The following is a 24,880-nucleotide window of genomic DNA, read 5'->3' as shown; positions in this document are numbered from 1 at the left end:
ACACAGTGAGATTGGTTAATACTGACTGCTTAGAGGGCGTTAACTGACTGAATGACTGAATAAGTGACACCTACAGTAGGACTGACTGGGGAAACGTCCATGTAACTCGCTTGTTGGCTGGAATGATGATTGAATAACTTGCTAATTAACTGCCGTATACGTTATCCGAATACTGACTGGTTACCTGACTGGCTATCCAGTCTGTTTGGCATTGTGGTTCACTTTCTTTCTTGGATGCCTGATTAACCAAAGGGACGAGTGACCGAGTGACAGTAGTTATTTGGCTTATGACAGATGGTTAAAACATACTAGAATAAAATCACCTCTCCTTTTTTTCCTCCTCAGCTGCAATAAAAGCATCCCCATCGCTTTGAAAATGAGGTCGTTCTTCAAACTGCACAACATGCACGCTCAAATATTGTCCAAAGCCATGCACCACCTTACAATGAATCCTCTCAGTGGCCAGTATCGACATGAAAAATGTCTCAAATACGACCACAACTTGATTTGCTCTCCCTAACACAAACTCTACCCTACTGAATTCTAATACTGCGCCTTCAGTGCAATTCTTCCTCCTTAGCTCGCTCGTGAATCACATCATTGACATGACTGCATGTGGAGTGGTAGCGCGTAGATCTGAAGGCTCATTCGTTTTGGTTTACTGAGTGTGGCTGACAGGTTGAGGTCCTTTGGTCAAGGTGATGAGGAGAGGATAGTGGATGTTCTCATCGTATGTTTCTTTTCCCTCCCTCAGCATCTGAAAGGAAACGACATGAATAACATGAACACAGACTGAAGATTATGCAGAAAGTCTATTTTATTTTGGTTTAGCTTATTATAGGAATATTCAAACCAGAAATTCTGGTTACAGAGGGATCTAAGAGGATATATCTATCTATCTATCTATGTATCTAATCACAATATCGTCGGTGTGAGTCCTTTGTTGCATTTCATCTTTCACCTCTACTACTCTGCCCCCAAAGTTACACATATTTAATATTTCAAATACAAAATATTCAAACATTTATCTAATGTTATCATTCTTCTCTGTGAACTTTTCCTGTCAAGAAAATCTTAACATTGTGACACATGATACATCAACATCATTTGTAGTTATGGTACGTAATGGAGCTCAAAAGCAGATAAATGTTGAAGGTAATAATGTTGGATACATATTTTAAAAGCTGAAACAACTGAAGACACAAACTAATAATGACAGAAACTTTAACTTGTCTTTTGAAGAGAAATATCACCACTTCAAAACAGTTTTTTGTCTTTCTGCATTAAATTGCTGTTGGCCATAGTTTTCTGGCACAGAGGGCCTCTATCACAGCAATTTGGTACACATATACGTATACACACATATGTGTTTATGTGTGCACAATAATGCAAATAATTTATCAGGCATAAAGATTTCATGCCAAGTGGCACCACAATATGGCTGAAAACAAACAAGCAGTGTCATTATTAATTAATCTGACAGTTATTTTTGGTGTAAATTGATTAATTTGATCGATTGATTAAATTTGAAAGCTGAAAATGTTCCATAATTCTTCAAAGTCCTTCAAAAAAGTTTTTCAATCAACAACTTTTTTTGAAGGACTTTGGGTTTTGGACTGTTTTCAATCAACTGTCCAATCAACAGTCATCTTAGTGTGATGTAAAACCTTTAGGAAGAGCAGAAAAATTGAGAAATTTGGCATTTTTGCTGGAAAAAAATACAATGAATTAATTATCAGGACAGTTGCTAAACTTTCTGTCAGTGGACTCTAATTGACGAACAGCTTTGTACACAGCTTTGGTAACTATTTTGTGCCCACTCAGTGCCCTTTTAAGCAGACTTGGCAGTTTGGGCATGTACCAGCTAATCAGCTTGCCCAGTGTCCGGGCAAATGATCAGAGACTTGACGAAGTGAGTTTAGAGGGGTCTGCTCGTGTGAGAGTCTGTGACTGTCTGTTAGTGTGTGTGTGTGTGTGTGTGTGTGTGTGTGTGTATGTGTGTGTGTGTGTGTGTGTGTGTGTGTGTGTGTGTGTGTTGAGACCAGGATAGGGGAGAGCTGTGAAAAGGTTTCCTCACAACAAACATAAACTCAGACTGACCCAAAATTCACTCCCGTCAGCAGCATGTAAGTGCTGTGCAAGTGCTCATCCATCCAACTCAAACCTACTTACATTACAAACTCAACTGCTGACTGGGTGCTGCTTTTCCTGATAAATTAGGCTGTTTGGTGGCCCTCGTGAAAATCATGATGTTGTGGGTTGCAGCTGTTTTTATTTTATTCAATTTTCCCAGCATTATAATATTTAGATCAGTGTGTGAGCCCTCCACACTGCCACTTTAAAAACCCTTTAACTCTTAATTTGAACTTATTGTTGTGGTAAAGTCCGAAAAGGGGACATGCGGGTCTCTCACTTTGGTTAACAGGACAGTAGTATATGAAGTTATAAATGTCTGTGATGAAGTTAATTAAAGTTAGTTAAATGTTTTTATAGAGCAAATAAATAAAACATGTAAAAAGGTGTTGTCCAGTAAGCTTATTTAAAATACAGTTAAATCCAAAATACTACATACATAACTGTAACAGACAAAATGAAAACAATCCTGCAAGAAAGTTTAACCTGGCTCGACTTCACTTGTCAAGTGAATGTCAAAGTGGCGTTCCTCAATCGTATTTTAACGTCTCACCAGTTCCTGCAGCAACACATATACTACAACCACATGTAAGTCCTGACTGATAACTCAAATTATTCTTAGTATTAGTACACAGGTGTAAAACACCCAGAGAATAGGAGGTTTGTGTGATTTTAAAAAGCTACCTGAGTGTCCCCTGACACACCTCTCTCACACGTCTCATCACTCCTTTTCCCACAGCTTGTCCCGAGGAAGTGAGAGATCTTCGCCTCTTCACCATCTCTGCCTTTTTCCAATTTCTCTCCTTTTTTTTTTTGTTGACTGTGAACAAAGTGCTCCTCTGCCTCTCCCCTCTCTCCATCGGTCCCTCCCTTTCTCCCCCAGTGGCCTTCATGTGCGTTATCTTCCTGTGGCCATCCCTCCAGGCACCGGCCTGTGGTTGAACCTGTGACCCCCAGAGAGAGAGAAAGAGAGGTAAAGAGAGAGAGAGAGGCAGATAGAGAAAGAAAGAAAGAAAGAGAGAGAGAAAGAAAGAAAGAGGGAGAGAAAGAGCGAGACCAGACGGCCCAGGGGGTGGTTGGGCGTGGAGGGGCAGCTGCTGGCCCCCTGAGCTAAGCCTGCTATGGGGACCACGGCCAGCATTCACATTCAAATTCTACCAGGCGGAAGGAGCAAGGAAGCGATAGATGGAGGGATGGAGGGACCGAGAGGGAGGGAGGGGGCATTTACACGGTGAGGGCTAAGAGCTCGCAGAGGTGAAAAGTTTAACAAGCAAAGCTGTTCCTCCTGATCGCAGGCTGCCTAATCAGCTTCATGGGTGGCTGGCTAAATCGGCTCTCAACCCGACCCCCCCACACCCCACCACACCGCCCCCACAATCTTTTCTCTTTTTTTTTTTTCCCCTTCCAAGGTGCAAGTCATTTATTTTATTGTCACTTTCACCCCAGCTTCTCTCTCCCTCTCTCTCTCTCGTGCTCTCATTGTGCTCTCTATTTCTCTGCCTCCTTTTTTTTTTTTTGCTTATTCTTGCCCTGCTCGTGTAGACCAGAGAGAAAGTGAACAAGGTATTGGGGGACGGAGGGGACGGAGGGGGGGCGGCTCTGAGACAAGGGAGGGACGGATGAACCGGATGTCTGGGGTCTTCCTCGGCAGGATTAGGAAACAGAGAATGAGGGATTGGGGTGGATGGAGAGACGAGTAGAGGAAGGGATAGAAGGACAGGCTTGAATAAATAGAGAAGTGGGTCGTGATGTAGGAAATGGGAAGATAGTGGGGAGCAGAGGGAGGGAGAGTGGAGAAGGGTGAAGGAAGATATGTCAGAGAAATGGGGGAGGGAGGGAGGAAGGGGGTAGCCAGGCAGCTGAGGGGGGGGAGAAAAAAAAAGTGAAGGAGGGAGACAGAAAGACGGAGGCAGGCAAGAGAGTGTGAGTGCACGGACACAGTGGGGATACTATTTATGCATGTGAGAGAGACGGGGGATCTACACATGTGCACACACACTCTCTTGCATGTGTGTGTGTGTGTGTGGGTGCGTTTGAGAGAAATTAAAATTCATGACTCTCTCTTCACAACCATTTGAGTAACAAGATTAAGATGGCGGGTTAGAAAATAGCGCTGGCATTATCAGGCTGCTTGCAGTCCCTCCAGCTGCTTGCCTCTCTATTCCACAACAGTGGGGATAAGAGGATAACGCGCTAGCCCTGTCTGCCCGTCCCAGCACACGTCTTACACTCAACACACACACACACACACACAGTTCTTAGACACACTACCCGCTGCACATCGGCCCTGCCTGCTGTCTGCAGTCCCTCGAATGTGTTTGTGTCAGAGGGCGAAAGTGTGTGTGTGTGTGTGTGTGTATGTTTGGAAAAACTGCGGAGTAGCGAGCTGGGGGTCTAGAGATGGTTTGTAAAGAATTACTAAAAACACTTCCATCTCTCTCTCTTTCTCCACACACACACACACAAAGCAAACATTACCACAGACAGTATATTCCAAACAAAATCAAAATCTGACGTGCGTCAAATCTGGCACAGTGAGGGATGCCAATACGCTCGCAGCTACCGGGGGTACGTTTGTTTAACAGCATCCGTGCCAGATGGAGGAGCTTGTGAGTCGCTATGGGAGCATGAAAAGAAGTAAACTCTGTCTAAATGACACATGTGGAAACTCAACCGACACCGTTGTGTGGCTACGTGGACAGTGTGCTTCTTGCTTGACACCAGTATTGGGAGATAATTCAATATTTTCATGTCAAGGAGGTTTACGAAGCTTTGTTGTCTGTGTTAATGAATTAATGCATTCTTTCATTTAGTTAAACATTAATTACATGATTTGCATGTGACTTTGCATACATTTACCATAGAATTATATTAATATTGGACACATTTTCTATTAATATGTAACTGATTTCAACCATATCCCGATGTTGCCCCAAATATTTGAGTAACACTATGCAGCAGCCTACTGGTAAACAAAAAAATCCTGGCTCTGCTCTGTTTTTCTTCATTTAGGAGTTAGTTAAAGTTACAGAATTTAAAAAGAGTAAAAACAATATGCCTATATAAAATAAAAACATGAAAGATGTGCAGGCTCAATTTATTTTTATTATTTTGTCAGAAATATATGACAAATTACAGATCGCATTAATAGATTTGACAAATTCTAACATTTTACTACCAAATTAAAAAAAAGGCTTTTTTTTAAAAATCAACACAGTCTAATCTAAAGTTAATTTAGTGTCACATAAAGCACATTTTTATAGCTAGAATTCTCAGTGTTAAAAAATAATAATAACATATGGACTTTTCAATTCAATTTTCTTTCCCTCAAAATGGATAAACCTGCTTTTGGTGACGACGTCTTTGATTGTTTTAAGCCGCAGTGAAAGAAAATCCATAGTGTGTGTTCCACTGTCGGTTCTGATATGCATTTTTCTTGTGTTCTGATCCACCCACTGAAAGTAAATATAGCTGAAGAAAGGTAATCTGTAGTGCAAATGAGTAGCAGCTGCTCATTTAGATGTGTGTGTGTGTGTGTGCGCGTGCACGCGCACGGTGGTAGTGTATGTTTCGCTGTGATATCATCATGTGGTGTGTGTGTTTGTGTGTAATGTCTAGCCAATATGCTGTCTGAGTGATGTCTGGTCTGTGTGGGATTGTGATATAGCTTGTTTCTTAGCTGTGTGTATGTGTGTGTGTGTGTGTGGGTGAGGGTGTGGGTGTGTGTGTGGTGCGAATGGTCAGTCAGGCACATACAAGCACACACACACACACACACACACACACACACAACTACACAGGGGTTGTTCAGAGTGTTCATCAGAAGATAAGCAGAGGAGACTTAATCACCTTCAGATGTGAGGGGGGCACTTCAACTTGTCCTCATATCCACACGCAGCACCTGACCCCACTGTGCATGTGTGTATGTGTGCATGCGTGATAGTGTCTGTGTGTCACACAGATAGAAGTGTGCATTTCAAGAGTGAGCGGACTGGTCTGGTAGTCTCCGTACAAGATTTAAAAAAAATTTGTGTTCGAGTGAGATTTTTTATTTATTTTTTATCCCACATCAATTTTAGTCTGAATTTCACCGTTCAACATTGCACACATTCTGTTGTCAAGCAACTTTCATCACTAAAACAGGTCTTACTAGCAATTCTCCCAAGTGATTGAGGTGCTGAACCATTAGGATTATTCAATGACTGTATCCTGTGGCCTTGAGGCCCAATCAATTCTCCCCACTGCTCTTTCAAACCAAAATTGTATTTCTTTTAAATTTAAGGCAATGGCAGCATCCACTTTAATCCCACTAAAGGTACTTTCTTTCTGCCCCTCTTAACTTCTTTCTTTTTCTTTTCCTCCTTTCTGTCTTTTCTTCTGACCTTTCTAGAATCTTGTGTCCTTTTTCTAAAGTGATTTCAGCTTGTGCTGCTCTCACTCCACCGGAGTCCAAAACCACCTACTATAAAGATATCACATCTGAAGCCATGCCTCATCAATTGAATGTACTTTACAAGCTCATTTAAGCTTCATCTGGCATATTCTTAAAGCATGTGCATGTCGATTTGTTTCCTAGTTAAACTACGTTAGACTACGTTAAACAAAATAAGATACTAATTTGAATTGTCAATCTGATTATTGATCTTATGTAGCGTAGGAATTGTTCTTATCACAGTACATGAAGGAAGTTAGGGTGGATGAATGAGTGAAGGTAGCACAGACTCTGGATTTGAGTGCTGCATCACAAGAAGTCCTAACTTACTTACTCCTTAAGCCACTAAAAGATTTGTTTGTGGTTTGGGAAAGGTGGTGGTTTTGGTTAAATATTGTAGGAAATTTGCTGCATCTTGTGCACATGGATGTTTTTTTTTATATATTTAACCAAAACCCTCATCTTTACATCTCTAACATAGGCACTAAAATGTTAGTCATGTTCTACATTTTCTTACTGTATATGAAAACCATGCACATACAGTATGAAATATTGGCAGAGCGCAGTTTCCATGTTACCCTGATTAAAAACAATTCCAAAACCATTTGCTCATGCAAATTAGCTGTATATTAATATAACTTTGCACAAACTGGTGACAGACTCAATATTTAATTAGCCAGAGTAACTTGACCCTCTCACTACATGATGGTGTGGAGGCCAAATGTGGATTGTGACAGTTGTCGTCGTGTGCTCACCTGAAGTGTCGATATACAGTGAAACGTACGACTGATCGCCCATGCTAAATTCAGTGAAGGACAAATAGATAATGAGAGAAGAAGAACAATTTTCCTCGCTAAGGTTCAGGCCACTTTAACAGGCACTTTAATGGCCTGTCTGTCCAATTGTCCACCAGTGTAGGTGAAATGCGTGTGCACCAATTTAGCCCTGCTCCTTGCTGTCCTGTTCTTCTGTAGCTGTGTGTGTAATAGAGTTAACAGCTGGACACCACTTCTTTTAACACCGCCTACTCATGTGCTTTCTGTCGCTCCTTTTCTCTTTTTCACTGTCCTTTTCTTTCCTCTTTTCCCTCGCTCTGTCTCTCTCTCACGGTGCCAAGTTAAGGCAGCTTGTTTCAGCTCCAGTGTGTCTCACAAAGAAAGTATCTCTAAACAATCAAGCGACAGGTTGATCTTCTCGTCTTTATTAAAAGATCCCGGATCTGGTCAGGCCAATTACAACCATTTCTCTAATATGATTCAGGTTTATTTCTATTTTTATTTTTTTACAACTTAGATTTTTTTGCCTGTTGCATTTTCATGAAAAACCAAGATGGCTTCCACAGATAGGGAACTTTATGTTGAAATAAAAATGTATAAAATGGACTAGATCATATATTTTCTCAAACTTAAAGCTTCTGTTCAACAGAAAGATGTGTTTATCCTTCTGACACGATTAGGTAAGTTTATTTTACCAACTATGCCAAGTTACACATTGTGTTGCTCTGATTGGTTGTTGCGTCCAGAGGAATGTTGTTTTAGTCTTTCTAGACAAATTTGCATTTGCCAATGCCCGGCTATAGCCAGTCTGGAGAGGATAAATTATTATAGTGACAAGCCAACTCTAGTGTAAGTCAAGAGTACTACGCAAATCAAATCAATTCATTTATTTGTCTGCTAGTCAGAAAGGCATTCTTAAAAACAACCTGAAAACAAAAGGTTTAATTTATTCATACTACAGATAAAGTCAGCTCTTTGATGTGAAACTCTTATATTAACTATAAGAAAAAGTGACACTCTGAATCCACGGTGAGAAAGTAAGTGATTATTTATATTACTGATTCTAAGAGCACTTTTCCTGCATACTTACGACTTATTATGAGTTTTGTAGCTATGCTCACTGTCTGAGTGTCTTTCTATTCATGGATCTCCTTACCTTTAAATGAACATCCATGACCTGAGCATCATACTGCTGGTGCTGAGAGACGTAGAGCCCGGCCTTCTGGGCCAGTTGACAGAACAGTCTCAGAGTTTCACCGCGCAGCGGAGCAAACACCAACGCCATGCCCTGGATAGAAAACAAAGAGGTGAGTGAGTACTTTTGGAGTTAGATAGTGAATATAGCGCACAGTACATTCATCGGGTACTTCACACACCTTCACTCCTCAGTTCTCTTAACATTTGTTGTTTAGTGTAACACAAATACACAGACACGTTCTTTGATATTTCATTTTTTACCAGGTACATATTAGACGATAAACCAAAAACACGCTACTCGTGTGTGTGACGTGTAAAAGTGTGCGCCTGTGTGTGTGTGTGAGAAAGACAGAGAGAAAGAGAAAGAGTATTTGGATGTGCACATGCACCATAGACATTCTGCAAATACTAAGAGGATTAGCAACAGGTTCAAAGTTTCTTTGAAATCCTTCAGCTTTCAGTTCTTTTTTCATGTCGATCGCGTTATTATTGTTTTAATTAAATGGAGCAAAGAGGGACGCTCATGCAAACACACACACACACACACAGCAGATGCACACAGTTAAACACACACTGACACAACACAAGCTAAACGAACACAAAGGCAGTGGAACAGCAGGATCGCTTCATTTGACAGATGATTTTTCATCTGTACATACAGTTGCATTACCCCCCTCCTCATCACCTCTCTGTAAAAACACAGCAAAAGGAAACAAACAGACAAAATTCCTCCCAGCACTAATCAGCTGATTAAGGGGATCCAGCCCACCGGATGGACCACCTTTGTCAGAAACAACAAATTAGTGCCATTAGATGGGAGAATTAATTGCTTTGTTAATTGCTTAATCAGCTTAGCAAATTATTAAATATTTGGCAAAGCTTGTTGTGGCAGCGACAGTCTGATGGCCCGACACTCAAATCATATTAGCCCCCGAATTATCTCCACTGGATTAAAGAGCGAGAGAGAGACATGAAGAGAGACTTAACACAGATGTACAACAATAGCCAGATGTCGCGTCTGTCATTCAGCCACGGCAGTTTCTGCATTTCCACTGCAACTGAGACACGACGCGTTACTGCGCATGTCGCGGTCTGAAATGTCAGCCGAGGAAACGTGTGTCACTGTTGGCAACAGCCTGAGTGTAATATTAATATTATCCTTTGTAGTAACGTCTGCTGTTGTTAAGGTAGCAGCCTTTTGAAGCTTTACTTTCGATAGAGACAGCTGAAGAGTGACAGGAAAGTGGGGAGAGAGAGAGACGGGGAATGACATGCAGGAAAGAGCCACAGGTCGGATTCGAACCCTGGGCTGCCGCAGCAAGGACTGAGCCTTCGTACATGGGGCAGTTGCTCTACCAACTGAGCTAAACGACACCCTAGTAAAGATTTTAAAGGGTTAGTTAACCCATATTACAAAGAAACATGTTCACTGCAGTATCTAACCAAGTGGACAGTTTCGGTTTAGATATCTGTCTGTGAGAATTCTGCCTTCAAATAATATAGAGGTGAATTTAATTCTTTTGAGGTGCTGACAGCATTTAAAAATGACATTTAAACCATACAGCAGCAACATCTCTTTTAAAAAAAAAACAGTTGCTCTGCATTATCCATTGAACACAGTTTTTAGGGACTATTTCTTTTGTTTCTACTAGTAAAAACCATGCACAGCAATATCCTGTGCATTATTCTGACAGTGTCTATGAAAAAAACGCTCATTAGATTATGTTTCGTTTTGTCTTTTTGTTCTAATTTGGATGAACCGACCCTTTGATGACATGACACTGAGCTGAAAACCACATTAAGATCTCGACGTTGCTGGTTCATCGTCAATAAAAGATTTCAAACAAAAAAGAGAAATGTATTTCCTTCCATCTTTCCCATTCATCTCTCTCCTCCCTCACCCTTTCCTGTGTCCTCTCCTCCTTCTTTTTCTCCCTATCTCCTTCCCTTCACCCCTTTTTTCATAAACAGATATGCCCTATACCCGCCTGGCCTCTGTACTTAAAAAACGCACCCCTCTTCCCTCAGATGAATAGAAACCTCAACCCTATCTCTTCCAGCCTTTTGCTTTTTTTTCTCCCCCATTTGCTTTGGCTGTCACAGCGTGGGGTCTTATCGCGAGGCCAAAAGGGAGAAGTTGCCTCGGATTTATGATTAAGGGAAGGCAGGGGAGAGAGAGACGGAGATCAGAGCAATGCATTCAAGTTGCTCATAATAAGCATTGAAGCATTACATGATATTAATCCTGTCAGACTATTAATGTGTATAGGGTTTTGGGCAAGACCTAATTATGATTGAGAAGAGTGGGTGGTGATTTGAAGGAAGGGGATAAGCAGAGATATACATACAGTAGACACACACAGGCAAATACACACACTTACATTGGGTTGAAGTAATCTCCTTATAGCATCAACCAGGCAGGCTCTGTACTGGTCGAGAAACAAACTGAGAAGGAGAGGGAGAGTCAGGTTAGAATGCATTCTTACGATAGCAGCTCCAGATAAAGAAGCAAGCTATTTATTTTTCTTTTGTTCACGAATAAATCCACCAACAGGAAGAAGGGGGGAAAAAAAACAATTTGCATGAGTAAGATGCTCTTGCTTTTTTGTTTACGTTTGAGTTTTCCATGTGTATTCACCTCGGCCTGTTGTCGAGGCACCGAGAGGAATGCAGAACATCGTGAAATCCGACGTGCACAGATACCATCGCCTACAGTAAACAAACGCGTGCGTGCATACACACTTTTTAAACCGGGGACACTTCAAAGCGGCGTGAAAGCACCTTGAATTTGCGGAATTAATACCTGGAGTGTGTGAGCGCTCTGAAGTTAATATGAAGATGTAAGAACAAAAAAACAACACACAAAGAAAATAAATAAATATTAACAAAATCAAATTAACTGGATCCATTGTGCATTTAACACCGCTGTACTGAAACTCGCGTGTGTGTGGGGGGACAGAGTGTGTACACATTTTCATGCGTGTCGAGCATTTGCGTATGTAAGTACCACTGCCACTGCGTGATGATAAGCAAGCTTAGTAATTAGTGATTAATGCTAGATTATCAGGGTGCTGTATGGTGGAGTGTGTGTCACATGCCTTTGTAGAGTATATGTGTGTTTGAGTCACTGTGTGTGTGTTTGCATGGTCATAAAAAAGTGATTTTAATACTGATAATGCAAAGATGAGTGGATGATGTGACAACAAATCTAATTTTTTTCTGTAGGGCAAATTGTCTTAACTGGAGAAAGAAGGGAAACACACTAAGATATAGCGTGCACTGCAAATTGTTGATCCCACATTCCCTTCCCTGCGTTTGCAGAAATGTCATTGCTTGATAGAAATAAAGTAGATTTCCAACTATAAGATAATAAAGACATCGGGAGCTTTAAAAAGGAGCACTGTTCAAGATTCAGTGCCATCTTGAAACATTTAGTTTCAGATTGCAACCCCCTCATTTCACCCTCTGCAGAATGTAAGACATGAAAGGCGCCAGTGTTCAGTTTGTCCATTGGCGGTTCAACAGACTGTGTGGAAGAGGACCTGCAGTGTCTATAGATCTGTAAAAAGCTCATTCTAAGGTAATGAAAACATAATGATTCTTATTCATAGATAATTATACACTGATGAAAGGATGGTTGTGAATATTATATTCAATTTTTGCCATATTCTGTTAAAAAATTATCCTGAATCTTAAAGACCGGACCTTTAATACCTTTAATTCAGTATAAATACTGACAAAACAGTTTATTTTTGACTTACAATTCACTCCTTGTAAGTCCTGATATTTAAGTGATAATAAAATGTTAAATGCTCAATTGACTTTTTGAGAACTAGTTGATTTTACATAATAGATGGAGATAGACGCACACACACAGACACACAGATCGACTAAACAAAGTAACACCTGTCTCCGTATCCACAAAGACAAATTTCAATCCATTATGCAAGTAAGTAGAGCAGTGAGTGTGTGTGTGTGTGTTTGTGTGTACCTATTATCACAGATGAGAGTGGAGTAATTTGACTAAAATGCAACAATACAGCACAGATTTGACATAATGCCTCACATCCGTCCAACTGGCCAGTGGAGTGGCAATCTGGACGTAACTTTCCGATCACAGCCTCTGACCTTTCCTCGTTCAAAATCCTCTGAGCCCACTGAAGAATGAGAGGCGCACGTCACACAGATCTATCTACATCTACACAGATGGATTTTGTACACAGGATATTGGGGACAAATGTTTAAAAATTAACACCTTTCCATTACGAACTCATACCGAGATCAGGATGGGTGTGCGCGCGTGTAAAGTTTATTATTCTTTTAAGGTTAAACAGAGGTGCGAAGTTTATTTGACTTGAAAGGTGAGAGGTTTGTGTTTGGTTTATTTTGACACAGATATCGGTTCACAGGAAAAGTGAGTAGTAAGGAAAACAAGGAAGTGAGCTAGTTGGGTGGAGGCAGCAGCTGAGACACACACGGACGCAAACACACTGAGGGCAGGGAAAGGACACCGTGCCGTTAACAGGGCACCAGTTAAAAACAGCCATTGTCTTTACTGATGAAAATCTTTAAAGATGTCTACAACTGCTATAACATTGTGATATGACAAATCAAGCCATATATGTGATGTAAAGTAAGCTAAAACTACCCATTACTTATGCAGTCCTGCAAGTCAAGATTTAAAAGTTGAAATAACGTGTCATATACGAGGTATCTATAAGGGGTGATGGAGCAGTTAATTTAAGATTATTGTTGCAGGATTCACATTGTTTATCTGAACAGAAACAGAGCTAATAAAAGTTTCTAACATACTTAAGAAAAATATTATAAAAAAAACAAAAGAATATGTAAAATTCACCCTTCTATGGGGGAAGAAAATAAAGTGATCTTAAAAAATGGCTATATTAGGTATCCGTTTACCAATTATATATTGCAATGTGACCACTGTTCCTGTTTATTGATGCATACACGAGTGTTAAGTTACTTCAGATTTGATCTCCTTTTTCATATGATAAATATTTGTCTTTGTCACCAGTTGTAGTTGCAGACATTTGCATTATAGAATCACTTCATTTGTTGGTAGTTTGAATGTTTAAAGTTATATTCCACTCAGAGGAATGTCTCACAGTCTATTACACTGTTTGATAGAGAGTTTAATAATGCCAGTCTAATATTTATGAACTCTCAAATTGAGTGGTCCTCCCCTTTAAGGTCACCTCTGGTGCCTCTAGACTGTCAGAGGCCCATTGTCTCACGCAGACCACTTCCACCCAGGACGGCCCAGTGAACTCTAGTCAAAACTGACTGAAGGTCAAAGGGCACGGAATGGGCGTGTGTGTGTGTGTGTGTGTGTGTGTGAGAGAGAGAGAGAGAGAGAGAGAGAGCATCGCTGCTATATTTGTCTGCTCACACACGTATGTGGACATACAGGATGTCGTCAAAGCTGCAGGGGTGAGATCGTGAAAACACATGACATCATGTACATATGCAAGGGTGTTTATTTATATGCATTATTAGGTTATTGAGTGTGTGTAAGATCTGATGATTTGAAAGAAAAAAGAGAGAGACCTCTTTGGTCTTTTATTCACATCCATTTAGATACGTTATCAGCTTTCTGTTGACTAAAATACATTTTCAACCTAAATGAGAATTTCGATGTTGATCGAATACTCACTGACACATTTAAACCCTGATGATTTGTGTGTGCGTGTGTCTATGTGTGTGTGTGGCGAAATATTTCGGTATGCACTGTAATTAATTTATTTAAATCTGATCTGTTTAAAAAATAATAATAATTTTCTAATTCCTTTAGTGCGATAAAAGAAAAAATTCAAAATATCAAAAATTATTTCAATTTGGAGTCACATGTGGCACAACAATTTTACCAAAACTAAAAGAGGCTGACAATGTCTCATTCCACTGTCAGAGAATTTTAAAAAAACAAAGTGCTGCTGAAGAAAGAAGCCTATTGGAGTTCTGACAGAAATTATATGACAGACAGAGAAAAGACAAACAAAGGAGAAGAAAGAGACAAAGTTGAGTAAATGAGAAAGTGTTTTAGGCAGAAGTCTAAGAATCAGTGTGAAACTGTGCATAATATACCGTAGAGGAAGTCAAGAAAAACAATAACTCATGCCTTAACCAAATACATAACAGTAAAACATTGATTTCATTTGTAATCTAACAGAATGAAATGAAGCTTTGACCTTTTAAATCCTTCAGAATGACCTATTCTGATCTGTAGAGCGGTGAAAACTGGTGCAGAGACCCACAGAATGATTTCAGCATCGCAAAATAAACATAAATGATAAACTATGTTTATTTATTCATCGTGATCCTCAGGCACAGAGCAGCACTCGCTTGTTTATTGTCTCAGCGCCATCGAAAGTGCAACAGACTGCCATTACGTATTTCTGACCTTCTGTCAAGGCTGGTGCTATTGTGCCAAGTCATCACACAGAGCTTTTCAACAAGGACGTGTGTGTGTGTGTGTGTGTGTGTGTGTGTGTGTATACTGGTAATGTGTCCAAAGTTCGTAATCTAATCCAAGTCAGCAGTTAAGTGAAACTCAAAAGAGGTGTGTGTGTGCATAAAAGGTGCTCATGTGAATGTGCAGAAGATTCAAATGACACAGATATAGTGCAAAAATAGAAAAAATGCACACACACACATACACGAATACACACACACACACACACACACACACACATGAACACACACACACACACACAGGGCTTTATCTCAGTGCTCACACATGGACAGCTTTTGGAGAAAGCAGACATACCAACATCCCACACATGGACAGCTTTTGGAGAAAGCAGACATACCAACATCCCAGCCAAGGATCCTCTGCCACCCACATGCCCACTGCAGGAATCCCCCTCTATTTCTGATGTTCTCACACACACACACACACACACACACACACACACACACACACACACACACACACACACACACACACACACACACACTTTACTAATTCTGCACTGCTGTCTGTCTTTCTCTCTGTGAATCACTGACTGTCGTTGTGAAGACGAGGTTATGATGATCTCCTCTACTGAGAGAGTCTATGAATAGGTAAATAGTGTTCATTTCAAAAAGTTTCACAGCTTAACAAACATGCCCGTTGTCAGTGTATGTGCACGGGAGGTCCCCGAATCACATGCGTGACTTTGATATTGGATCGCAAATTTCTCCAAACTAGTCTTGAAATCTGCTCGTACATACAGTACGTGTATTAAACTGAGATGAGCACCTTCAGCAGACGGATGTGTCAACAGTCTTCTGTGGTCAGACTCTAGATGTACATTTACCTCCACGTCGAACATTCAAGTGAAGTAACGCAGTTTTTAACAGACATATATCTTAACTTAACGTCTCACTCGCTCTTTTGTCTGCTTGTTTCTCTCATCTGTCTTCTTTCCATCATCCTTCACAGCTCTAATGTGTACTCTACACTTCATTTTTGTTTGTTCCAGGATGAGGAAATGTGTCTTAAGCTCTGCTTTGCTTAGGCAGGTTCAACTGGCTGCATTTCCGAGAAAGACTTAATATGAACAGAAAGTGATTCTGGGAAATGGTTTCCTTTTTTTTGTGACAAACTGGTGTGACTACTTCATATATATTGTATATATGCTCGAAGGACATTTGCAACATTTTTTTTTCATTTACATTTATAGGTTTTCAGCAAAGTCATTTACCTAACTGTAATGAAAAGCCATTTTTCTAGCTGGTCTTGACATTTAATCTCAATCTAGCAGTATACTTACCTATGATTTAGACCTTGAATTATATTTCTCACACTTATGACATCACACAGAGAGGCAATTCATAATGTCTTGTTCAAGTGGTGCAATTTCATCACCTCCAAAAGTTGATGAAGCAGTGAGCGGTACCGGATTCATGCTTTAACAGCACTTAAGTAACATGTCTAGGGGGAAAAATCCACTTCAATACCGCAATTCTTCTTTTTCATAACACCCCCAATTCAAAGACAGGCAGGATATCCAAAGAAGTTAGCCCATAATGGACTACTGATACACAACGTTACACCAAACTCTACAGTTGTCCTTACTCCCCTCCTCGTTTCAGCTTCCCTCTCTTCTCAGCGGTGGTTCCATCACCACCGGTAGGAGCTATAATTAATCGCGGAGTGGAAGCCGAGTTGTTGACCTTTTCGTAGGTGATCATCACCATGATGCGCCCGTTAATCGGTCAGCCATCACTCTTCAACCACCGCCACTGCAATTATCGCACAATCGCTCACTCACGTACACACGCAGAAAAGATGGCGCCACACTGAAAGAACATCTTGCAGCGCGCACACACACACACATGCACAGACCCATCATTGAAGCATGCATCTCTGTGGAAAGAATCTAAAGATTTCAAAAAAACACACGTGCAATTTACTCCGTTCTTACACTATTTGCTTCTTTCTGTCATACACACATGTGCAGGTACACTAGTGCGCTGTAAAATATCCTCTATTAGCTGCCTGCTCTCTTTCTCTCTCCGGGTGTTGTACCTGACTATTACCTGTAATGACCGTGACATTACAATAATGATAACGCCGTTTGCTAATGCTGCACTTAGCACACATGCACGCACTCATGCAGATAGATACACACATGCTGTACACAGGCTAGTTTTGTTCAGTGTTTGTGAAGCTGGTAAATACTCAAGTCCTTTAGCTTCAACCAATGACATGTCCATCTTCTCAAAGCATGTGTGTTTGTGTGTGAGTGTGCAGGTCCGATGGTAAATAAATGCGTTAACCGTCTCTAAAGATTTTGAAATAGCCTAAAAAGACATAGGCGGTCCCCTGTTCCATGACCAGTCCTAAAAAAGGGAACCACCGTGGCCTTCTTACAGTCCTAAAGCACCGTCCTGAACCTCCCTGGATATCATAAAGACAGAAACACTGTCCTAGACCTTCAGTGTCTCACCCATTTACAATCAGTGCTATAGTTTTATAGTCTCTGCATCTTAATGTATTATAACATAAGATATTTACCCTCGGTGCTGCTCGGCCTGCAAACAGCAGCACTAACACAAGTGTCGAATACATTCCTTGAGTCTAAGTCCATGTTACGTACAAAGATGTTTCAGCATATTGCTGATGTTTTTATGGACATTACAATAAGCACTGTTGTCATCTTTCTCCATGAAAAGAAGCCACGCATTGGGCTGTTTTTTTCCTCTTTGCCATGACTCCTTGTTGCAAGTTTCCAGCAGCACAGATGTGAGTGAGGATGTCACTGTTTTGCAACGCGCTCTTGTCCGAAAATCACGCGGGCATTGATAAAAGGACTTCTGACGGATTGATATGCTCAAAACATGTTTACTTTTTACCCTTTTATTTATTTATTAATTTTTTTTTACTACAGGTGTACTGACTGGGCCCAGGATGAAGTAGCAGCAAGGAGCAAGGTGTACTTACCCATTTATTTATCACTAAAGCCCTGTCTGCCTGTGTGTGTGTGCCTGTGTGTGCGTGCATGTGTGTGTGTAAACAAGTCAAGGCTGCACATGCATCCATTTTTGATAGATCTAAAAAAAAAAAAACAGAGAAGAGAAACAGGAGCAATGAAAACTCTCAATTGCTTTCACGGATGATTCTTTCCTTTCCTGTGCAAGGTGCACACGAAATCCTGAAGCATTTTGTCTCTCGCAGTACGAGTGAGCGATGAAAAGGATGTAATTCTTGATTGGTCACAAGATCTACATTTCAATGACCGATGGGCTAATTGTTATGTTTATATTGCTCTATCTCTCCATTTCCATCTCCATTTCCACTCCTCCTTCCATCCGCCCTCAACTCTTTCTTTATCTTACTGTGTCTCCTTCCTTGTCAAGGCACAATTATTTGCAATTTGCCTAAGTCATCCATTTGCTGGGACACCAAGCATGAAAACGAGGCAATTTGGTGTAAAATGGAGGCAGACGAGCATCTGAGCATATGTATGTATGTGTGTGAGTGTAGTCCGTGTGTGTGTGTGTGTGTGTGTGTGTGTGCGTAAGGCAAGCGAATGTCCAGGCGCTGGTGGGGGGCCACTAAAGAACTGTCACACAAAAGTGAAAATTAACGCTATGCACACACATAGCATGTGTGCGAGCGTGTGTGTGTGTGTGTGTGCATGTGTGTGTGTGTGTGAACCTACCAGTCTGCACACATGACAATGTCAAAGTGACCCTCTAGTGCTGAAATGTCTGACTCACAGTCCCACCTCACCGCCCTGTAAGCACACATAAAATAGAGAAGTTTAGTATTGGTAGAGCTGCTGATGGAAGAAAAGCCACGCGGTCGTTCACCAAACTGCACAGCGAGCCACGGCAGTTTGTCCTTCACCGCTTCTTTTCTCCCTTTCCGACGCTTTGAGCTTTTTGCTCCCCGGCACCTCTCTCTCTGACACCCACTGTTTTTCTGCTTCAATAGAGACTTGGACAAAGTGTCAGGGAGGGAAGACATGTCATCTGCGAGATAAAGAGAGGGAGCTTCTGACACGAAGCTTGACATTTATACCATGCGAGCGCGCACACACACACACACACACACACACACACACATACATGTTGCTATACAATATCCTCAGTGTCCTCTCTGCTGCTCTTACTTGCTTTATTGGCATGCCCTTTGCCAAAGCAGGCCACATGTAAGTCAGTGATTCAGAATGCACTATAAGAAATAAGAAAATATTTGATAGGGTGAGCTATTGTGAATTGAGAATATTAAAAACCACGAGAGATAAGATGAAAATAAAAAAGATGAGGCACATTTTGACTCATGAGCTTAGTTTCATGTGTATTCAGACTTATTTTGGTGTTTCTATGGAAATATCAGTAAATATTATATTTTGGTTTGGTGAGTCAAATTCTAGCTATTTGTGCAGGACACCTTGTTGTTTAATCTGTTGCCAGGTTTGTCTATCACTTGGTATTGCCCGTTCGTAGTGTTCTTTTTCTTTGGCTACAATTTGGTTGTTCCAGATTGTTTCTGCAGGGCTGTCCTGACACCACGTTTCTGTTTGCAGCTTTCTGCTCCATCTCTTTTTCCACACCACTTTCTCCCCCTCTCTTTCTCTCTTTCAGACTGTTAGGCAAAGTGGGGGATTATTAATTAGGCATTATTAACACTCAGTAAACAAAACATTAGGCCTCGCCAGAAACACAATCTAGACTCGCGGCAGGAGGTCCGAGCGCACGCACACACACACACACACACACACACGCGTGTGCACACACCATCATACGACATGCCCCTCCCTTTCCCTCCCCTTGTCCAATCGCATCGTGCCCTTCGCCCTCTCTTGCGGCGCGGCGATGACAGCAGGCATAATCTGAAAAGAAAACAATCAAAGTAATGTAGCCTAATTATACGTTTACTTTTTCACTCCATCTTCCACTCATGTAAATATGCGCAGGAGGGTGAAACAGAGAGAGAGAGGGAGAGAGAGAGGGAGAGAGAGAGAGGAGCAATGGCAAAATGCTTTTTTTTTTGAGACAGGGACGACAATTAACAATGTTTTAGTCTGTCCTTGCATATGAAGTGTGTGTGTGTCTGTGTGTGTGTGTGTGTCTGTGTGGGTAGTGGAAAGTTCTCTTGATGGTTTTTGGATTAAAACTCCCCATCAAAGGAAATCATTTTGCTTGGATGACTCTGTGCACATGTGCACACACACACACTAGGTGACTGAAGAATGGGTATTGCAGAATGTAGCGAACAAGATTCGACCTTTTTGGCATTTCTTTTTCAAATTTAAAGACATAAAAAATGTTTAATACACAATACAAGAGTATAAAGATGAAGATCTAAATTTGGTCAAAAACCATCACTTACAGATATCTATAACATTATGTGACAATTCAAACTAAATTATTTAAGGTCAAATACAGTTGATCTGATGTTAACTAAAAGCCTTTGGTTGAGATTATAAAGAGGTTTTTACACATCACAGCGTAAATGTCTATGATTCATCACTGAAATCTTCTCTTCTACAGTTCTTTACTCTCAAACTGTACAGTCGGGAAAAAAACATTTCTCTTACTGTGTATCTTTTGTGTCCTTTACTTACCGTGCACATGTAGCTTTTATGTTTGTTGGTGTTTTATTAGAGCGACCTCAGATGTATCTCCCTGAAACTTGCTAGATTAAAAAGGGAGGGGTAGCTTTCCTCTTATCTGTTAACTATAATATTAAATCACTACATGGCATACAGTACAGTATATTATGTTTACTGGTTGTCCTGCAGTACAGCATGACGTGGGCTCCAAACAAAATGAGCACTTTTAAGAAATACTGGCTGCACTTTAAGCTAAAAATACCATTACCACTACAAGCACTACACGCAGTCCACTCTCATATTTGACTGCAGTGATGACAAGCCCAGAGTAGACGACTGTATCTTTTCCAAAGGTGTATGCATTCATCAAGATTGTTCCCTTTTTTCTTAAGTCGCTTTGGATAAAAGCGTCTGCTAAATGTAATCAAGAGCAAAGGAAATGGCCTCACCTGGCTGATACATGTGTTGACCCAAACTTTCCAGCTTGCCTGTTTCTCTCGACAAGCCCTCGTACATCTGAAGTGCTGCAGTCAAGGATCGACGATGGGCATAACGATGACACACATGATACATCCTAAACTGTAGCAAAATATCTACATGGTGGAGGCAAATGGGAGAAAACTTAGGAAGAGCAACAAAGGAGGGATTCTTCTTCTAGCAAAGACACAGTCGTGTTGTCGTATGTACAGAAGAGACCAACAAAGTGAAATGACAGCATTGGCAGTCAATGAGGGATTCAAAATCTAGTTAGGCCACTAGGATCTATGAAAATTGGTCAACACTGACTACACAATTTCTACAGTATTTTCTTCAAAAAACAAATAAAAATGATCAGAATAAGTTGAAAGAAGTCACAAGGAGACTTTGAGCGGTACTGGTATTCTTAGTGCAGATGCCAATACTGATACTGGAGAGAAAAAAATGTATAAAATGTGTGTACATAGGCACACACACATTTTTTTTGCAGTGATCTGTCAATTGTGTTATCAAGCTCTTGTTACAATAGATAGAACAGAAAGTTTTTATTGATCTTTTTATTGGGGAAATCTGAACCTGTTTTTACCTGAAATACAAACACACACACACACAAAGGACTCACAGACAGGCACATGGGGACAGAGATGATGGAGCCACACAGAGCGGCGTCCTGGGAGCAGTTAGGAGTTCTGAACCTTGCTCAAGGCTACCATGACGCCTTCTGGACTGGACTTGAACCTACAGACTGAGCTACTGCCACCCCAATCAGTCACAAGGTTCTACACAGTATGAGTGAATTTAATATACAGTATAAATGCCAATTCAATTAATCTTTTTGTATATGCAAATGTATTACAAAAAAAATCCCAAATCTTTCATGTGAACCACAGCAATGTTAAAATCCACAAAACGTGGATCTTGGATGGAGGAATGAACATTAGTCATCTACCTCTACCACCCACATTTCTCTTACTAATCGGAACATTCACAAGAGAGTTTGTGTCTCTTCATGTAGCTCTTCTGCGACATGTCACACCCTCTAAAAAGATCCTCTTCATGTAAATTCACACACCCACATAGAGACAGCATGAGCGAGCTGAGCTGATCTCCAGGGACGGAGAGCCAGCCTGCAGAAGCAGATCACAGCAGCCTCTGGATGGATCAATGGGAAGGCTTTTAACCACAGATACACAAACACACACCGTTCCCTCTCACGTGCGCGCGCGCACACACACACACACACACAAGCACATACACGCAGATGAACGCACACAAAAGGAGGGCGATTGATGTCAAGTTGTGTAGTAATACACTGGCTTGCGGAGTTGCAAAGCAATTCAATTAGGATTTCCTTGTCTTTAAAGCCTGCAAAGAGCTGAGACAAATCCAATCGACAAAGACAGAGAGCAGGAGAGAGCGAGAGCAGGAATGCGTGATGAGTTGATAGATGAATTGATAGCTGGAAAGCCAATCCAAAATCAAAGAGGCCTCCGAGACGCAGATACACAATAAAATGTAGGCTGGCACACATTTATATGCAAGCTGACATAAACACAAGCATAAGCACACAACACACACACACGCTGGACACCTTTGCATAAGTGTGTTATGCATAGGGATGACGGGGCGAAGAGCAGAGCAGCTTACTGTAATCTCATCACCAGCACACCACTAGGCGAGAGGTCAGCACACGCACAAACACACCCAGCACACCACTAGGCGAGAGGTCAGCACACGCACAAACACACACACGCACACACGCACACACACACACACACACAAACACACAGAGAAATAAAGTGAAGGGAAATGTGAAAGACAGATTTGAGTATTATTGAACATTAAAGTGGAGGAATATTTGCTCCCATCACTTGAAGTAGACAAGTAGCAGCCAACGACATGCATCAATCATTCTTAATGGAACATTTCAATTGATTTCCAACATGAGTATTCAAGGTCACCCTCTCTATGGTGTGTATTTGTGTGCACCACGAACGAAGTCAACAACTTCTGAGGAAAGAGGAAAATCTATTCTGAATGTCGCCTGTTTACAACTTCTTTCCCCGCATATCTTCTCATCTATTTCACTGCATAAAAAAACGAGCCATATCACAACCCGCTATCTCTTTCCATTGTAACGCTAAGCCTCACAATAAGAGCATGTGAGACAAACAGTGGCCATTAGCACGAGACTAAGACCCAACAGCTTCCTCAGCGAGAGGAAATGCCTGCAGTATGTGAATAGGCCAATTTGGCTGAGCCCAGAAGAAATTATCTGTCTTTCTCAACCCTCCCTCTCGCTCTCTCTTTCTGTGTGTGTTCGATCCATTCTCGCTATGATTTCACTTACAATTCTCTCTATGTGTTTGTTCCGTGAAACAAAGCAGACGGTCAATGGCGTATTGTTTGTGTGCCCAAGTGTGTGTGTGTGTATTTTACAGGCTCCATAATGTTATTGTTTGGTCTTATTGTGATCAGTAAAGGAGCATTGTAGCCAGATGAGACGGAGATTTTGTAAGCGCAGCTAAATATGGAAAGTGCCATATCGGTCCATGGGGAAGAAATGTGTATTTATACTTCCTGCTTTTGTGAAGCAGCTGTACCGAGTCAGAGCTTCTTTTTTTTTTTTTTTTTTTTGTTGTCTGCGTGTTTGTTGAGTGAATAAAGCAAGATGTAGGGAGGGTGGGAAAAAATGGACAAGAATGATGAAAGAAGATGGGAAGAAAAGAGAGGACAACGTGAAGCTACAATGCACATCAGACAGGGAGAAGTGTAAAATTGGTGGAAAAGAAGAGCGAGATGGTTTGCTGACTGAGTTGATCAATAACCCACTCAAAGAACAAATGTTGGCAAAAAAAAAAAGAATCTTACCTAAAGATTTGTCCTAAAAACTTAATTATAGGGCTAAACCTTAACCACGCACAAAAACATTTTAAACAAACCTTGATTGTTCCTGTTTCTAAAACACTCATCAAGTCCTAACTCTAGCCTTGGCATTAGATGAAGTCTCAAACTAAATCTGACAGGATGGCAATTACTGTGCTCTTAACATGGCATTGTGGGCAGCTAGGATTGGTAGATGCCACGTTGAGCGCTAGTGCTGGGTATTTGTCACTGTGGGTGCCCCATCTGCTGCTTCTTCCTAAAGATAAAAGAGGTGGATGGTTATTCTTCATTCACAGCCCCCCCCCCACAACCCAGTCTCTGATTTCAGGGCTGAAACACAGAGGTTGCAGCACACAGTCTACCTTTTTCTACCGCAGTTTCGACTGCAAGATGTTTTTGATATCTAATAACACATGGAACAATGATTTAGGACTGATTAAGCCCTGATATAAATGAGGAGGAAAGAAAAACAGAAACACCTCTCAATGTAACATATAATCAGACTGCGTTAGTTTTAGCCGGGTGTCCCTAAAACTGGCAACTGAGTGTATTTTAGATTCATAATGTACCTGTGAAATCTTACACTGCACATGTAGTAATGTTTTATTTTGTGGGATGTGTCCAAAAAAAGGCCACACATGCCTGAATTGGTGACTTTTCCTCGTGCGGTTACACATGTGATGTGCAATTACATTTGAAATTGATGTTTTTTACGTGTAATCTACACATCATAAATCTACTGTTACATGTGCTAAAAGTGTGTGCCTCTATGTGCAGCGTGTGCACAGGAATGAACACATTTTCCAGTTTAAAAAAACATAATGAAAACTTTTCACCTAAATAAATCCGCACAAATGCATATAAATAAATGTGCGGCTGGTGGAATGAGGCAAAGACGGAGAGATGAAGACAAG

The 24,880-nt window shown here is 41.0% G+C and overlaps 1 protein-coding gene across 2 annotated transcripts in view; it reads right to left on the bottom strand.

Annotated features, from left to right (window-relative positions):
- Positions 1–329: 329 nt before the first annotated feature.
- camkmt (calmodulin-lysine N-methyltransferase) overlaps positions 330–24,880 on the bottom strand; it is a 92,633-nt gene continuing 68,082 nt past the window's right edge. For both annotated transcript variants that reach the window (XM_019253095.2, XM_019253091.2), the window contains exons 8-12: positions 21,053–21,119; positions 18,705–18,779; positions 10,920–10,983; positions 8,498–8,629; positions 330–757 (exon numbers count right to left, since the gene is read on the bottom strand). In XM_019253095.2, the coding sequence (XP_019108640.1) occupies positions 659–757; positions 8,498–8,629; positions 10,920–10,983; positions 18,705–18,779; positions 21,053–21,119 (437 nt within the window). In that variant the 3' untranslated portion in view covers positions 330–658. The remainder of the gene's footprint in view (positions 758–8,497; positions 8,630–10,919; positions 10,984–18,704; positions 18,780–21,052; positions 21,120–24,880) is intronic.

Source organism: Larimichthys crocea, chromosome III, assembly GCF_000972845.2.
Source record: "Larimichthys crocea isolate SSNF chromosome III, L_crocea_2.0, whole genome shotgun sequence".
In the NCBI taxonomy this organism is placed as follows: Eukaryota; Metazoa; Chordata; class Actinopteri; family Sciaenidae; genus Larimichthys; species Larimichthys crocea.
This window is presented reverse-complemented; position numbering and strand designations above follow the sequence as displayed.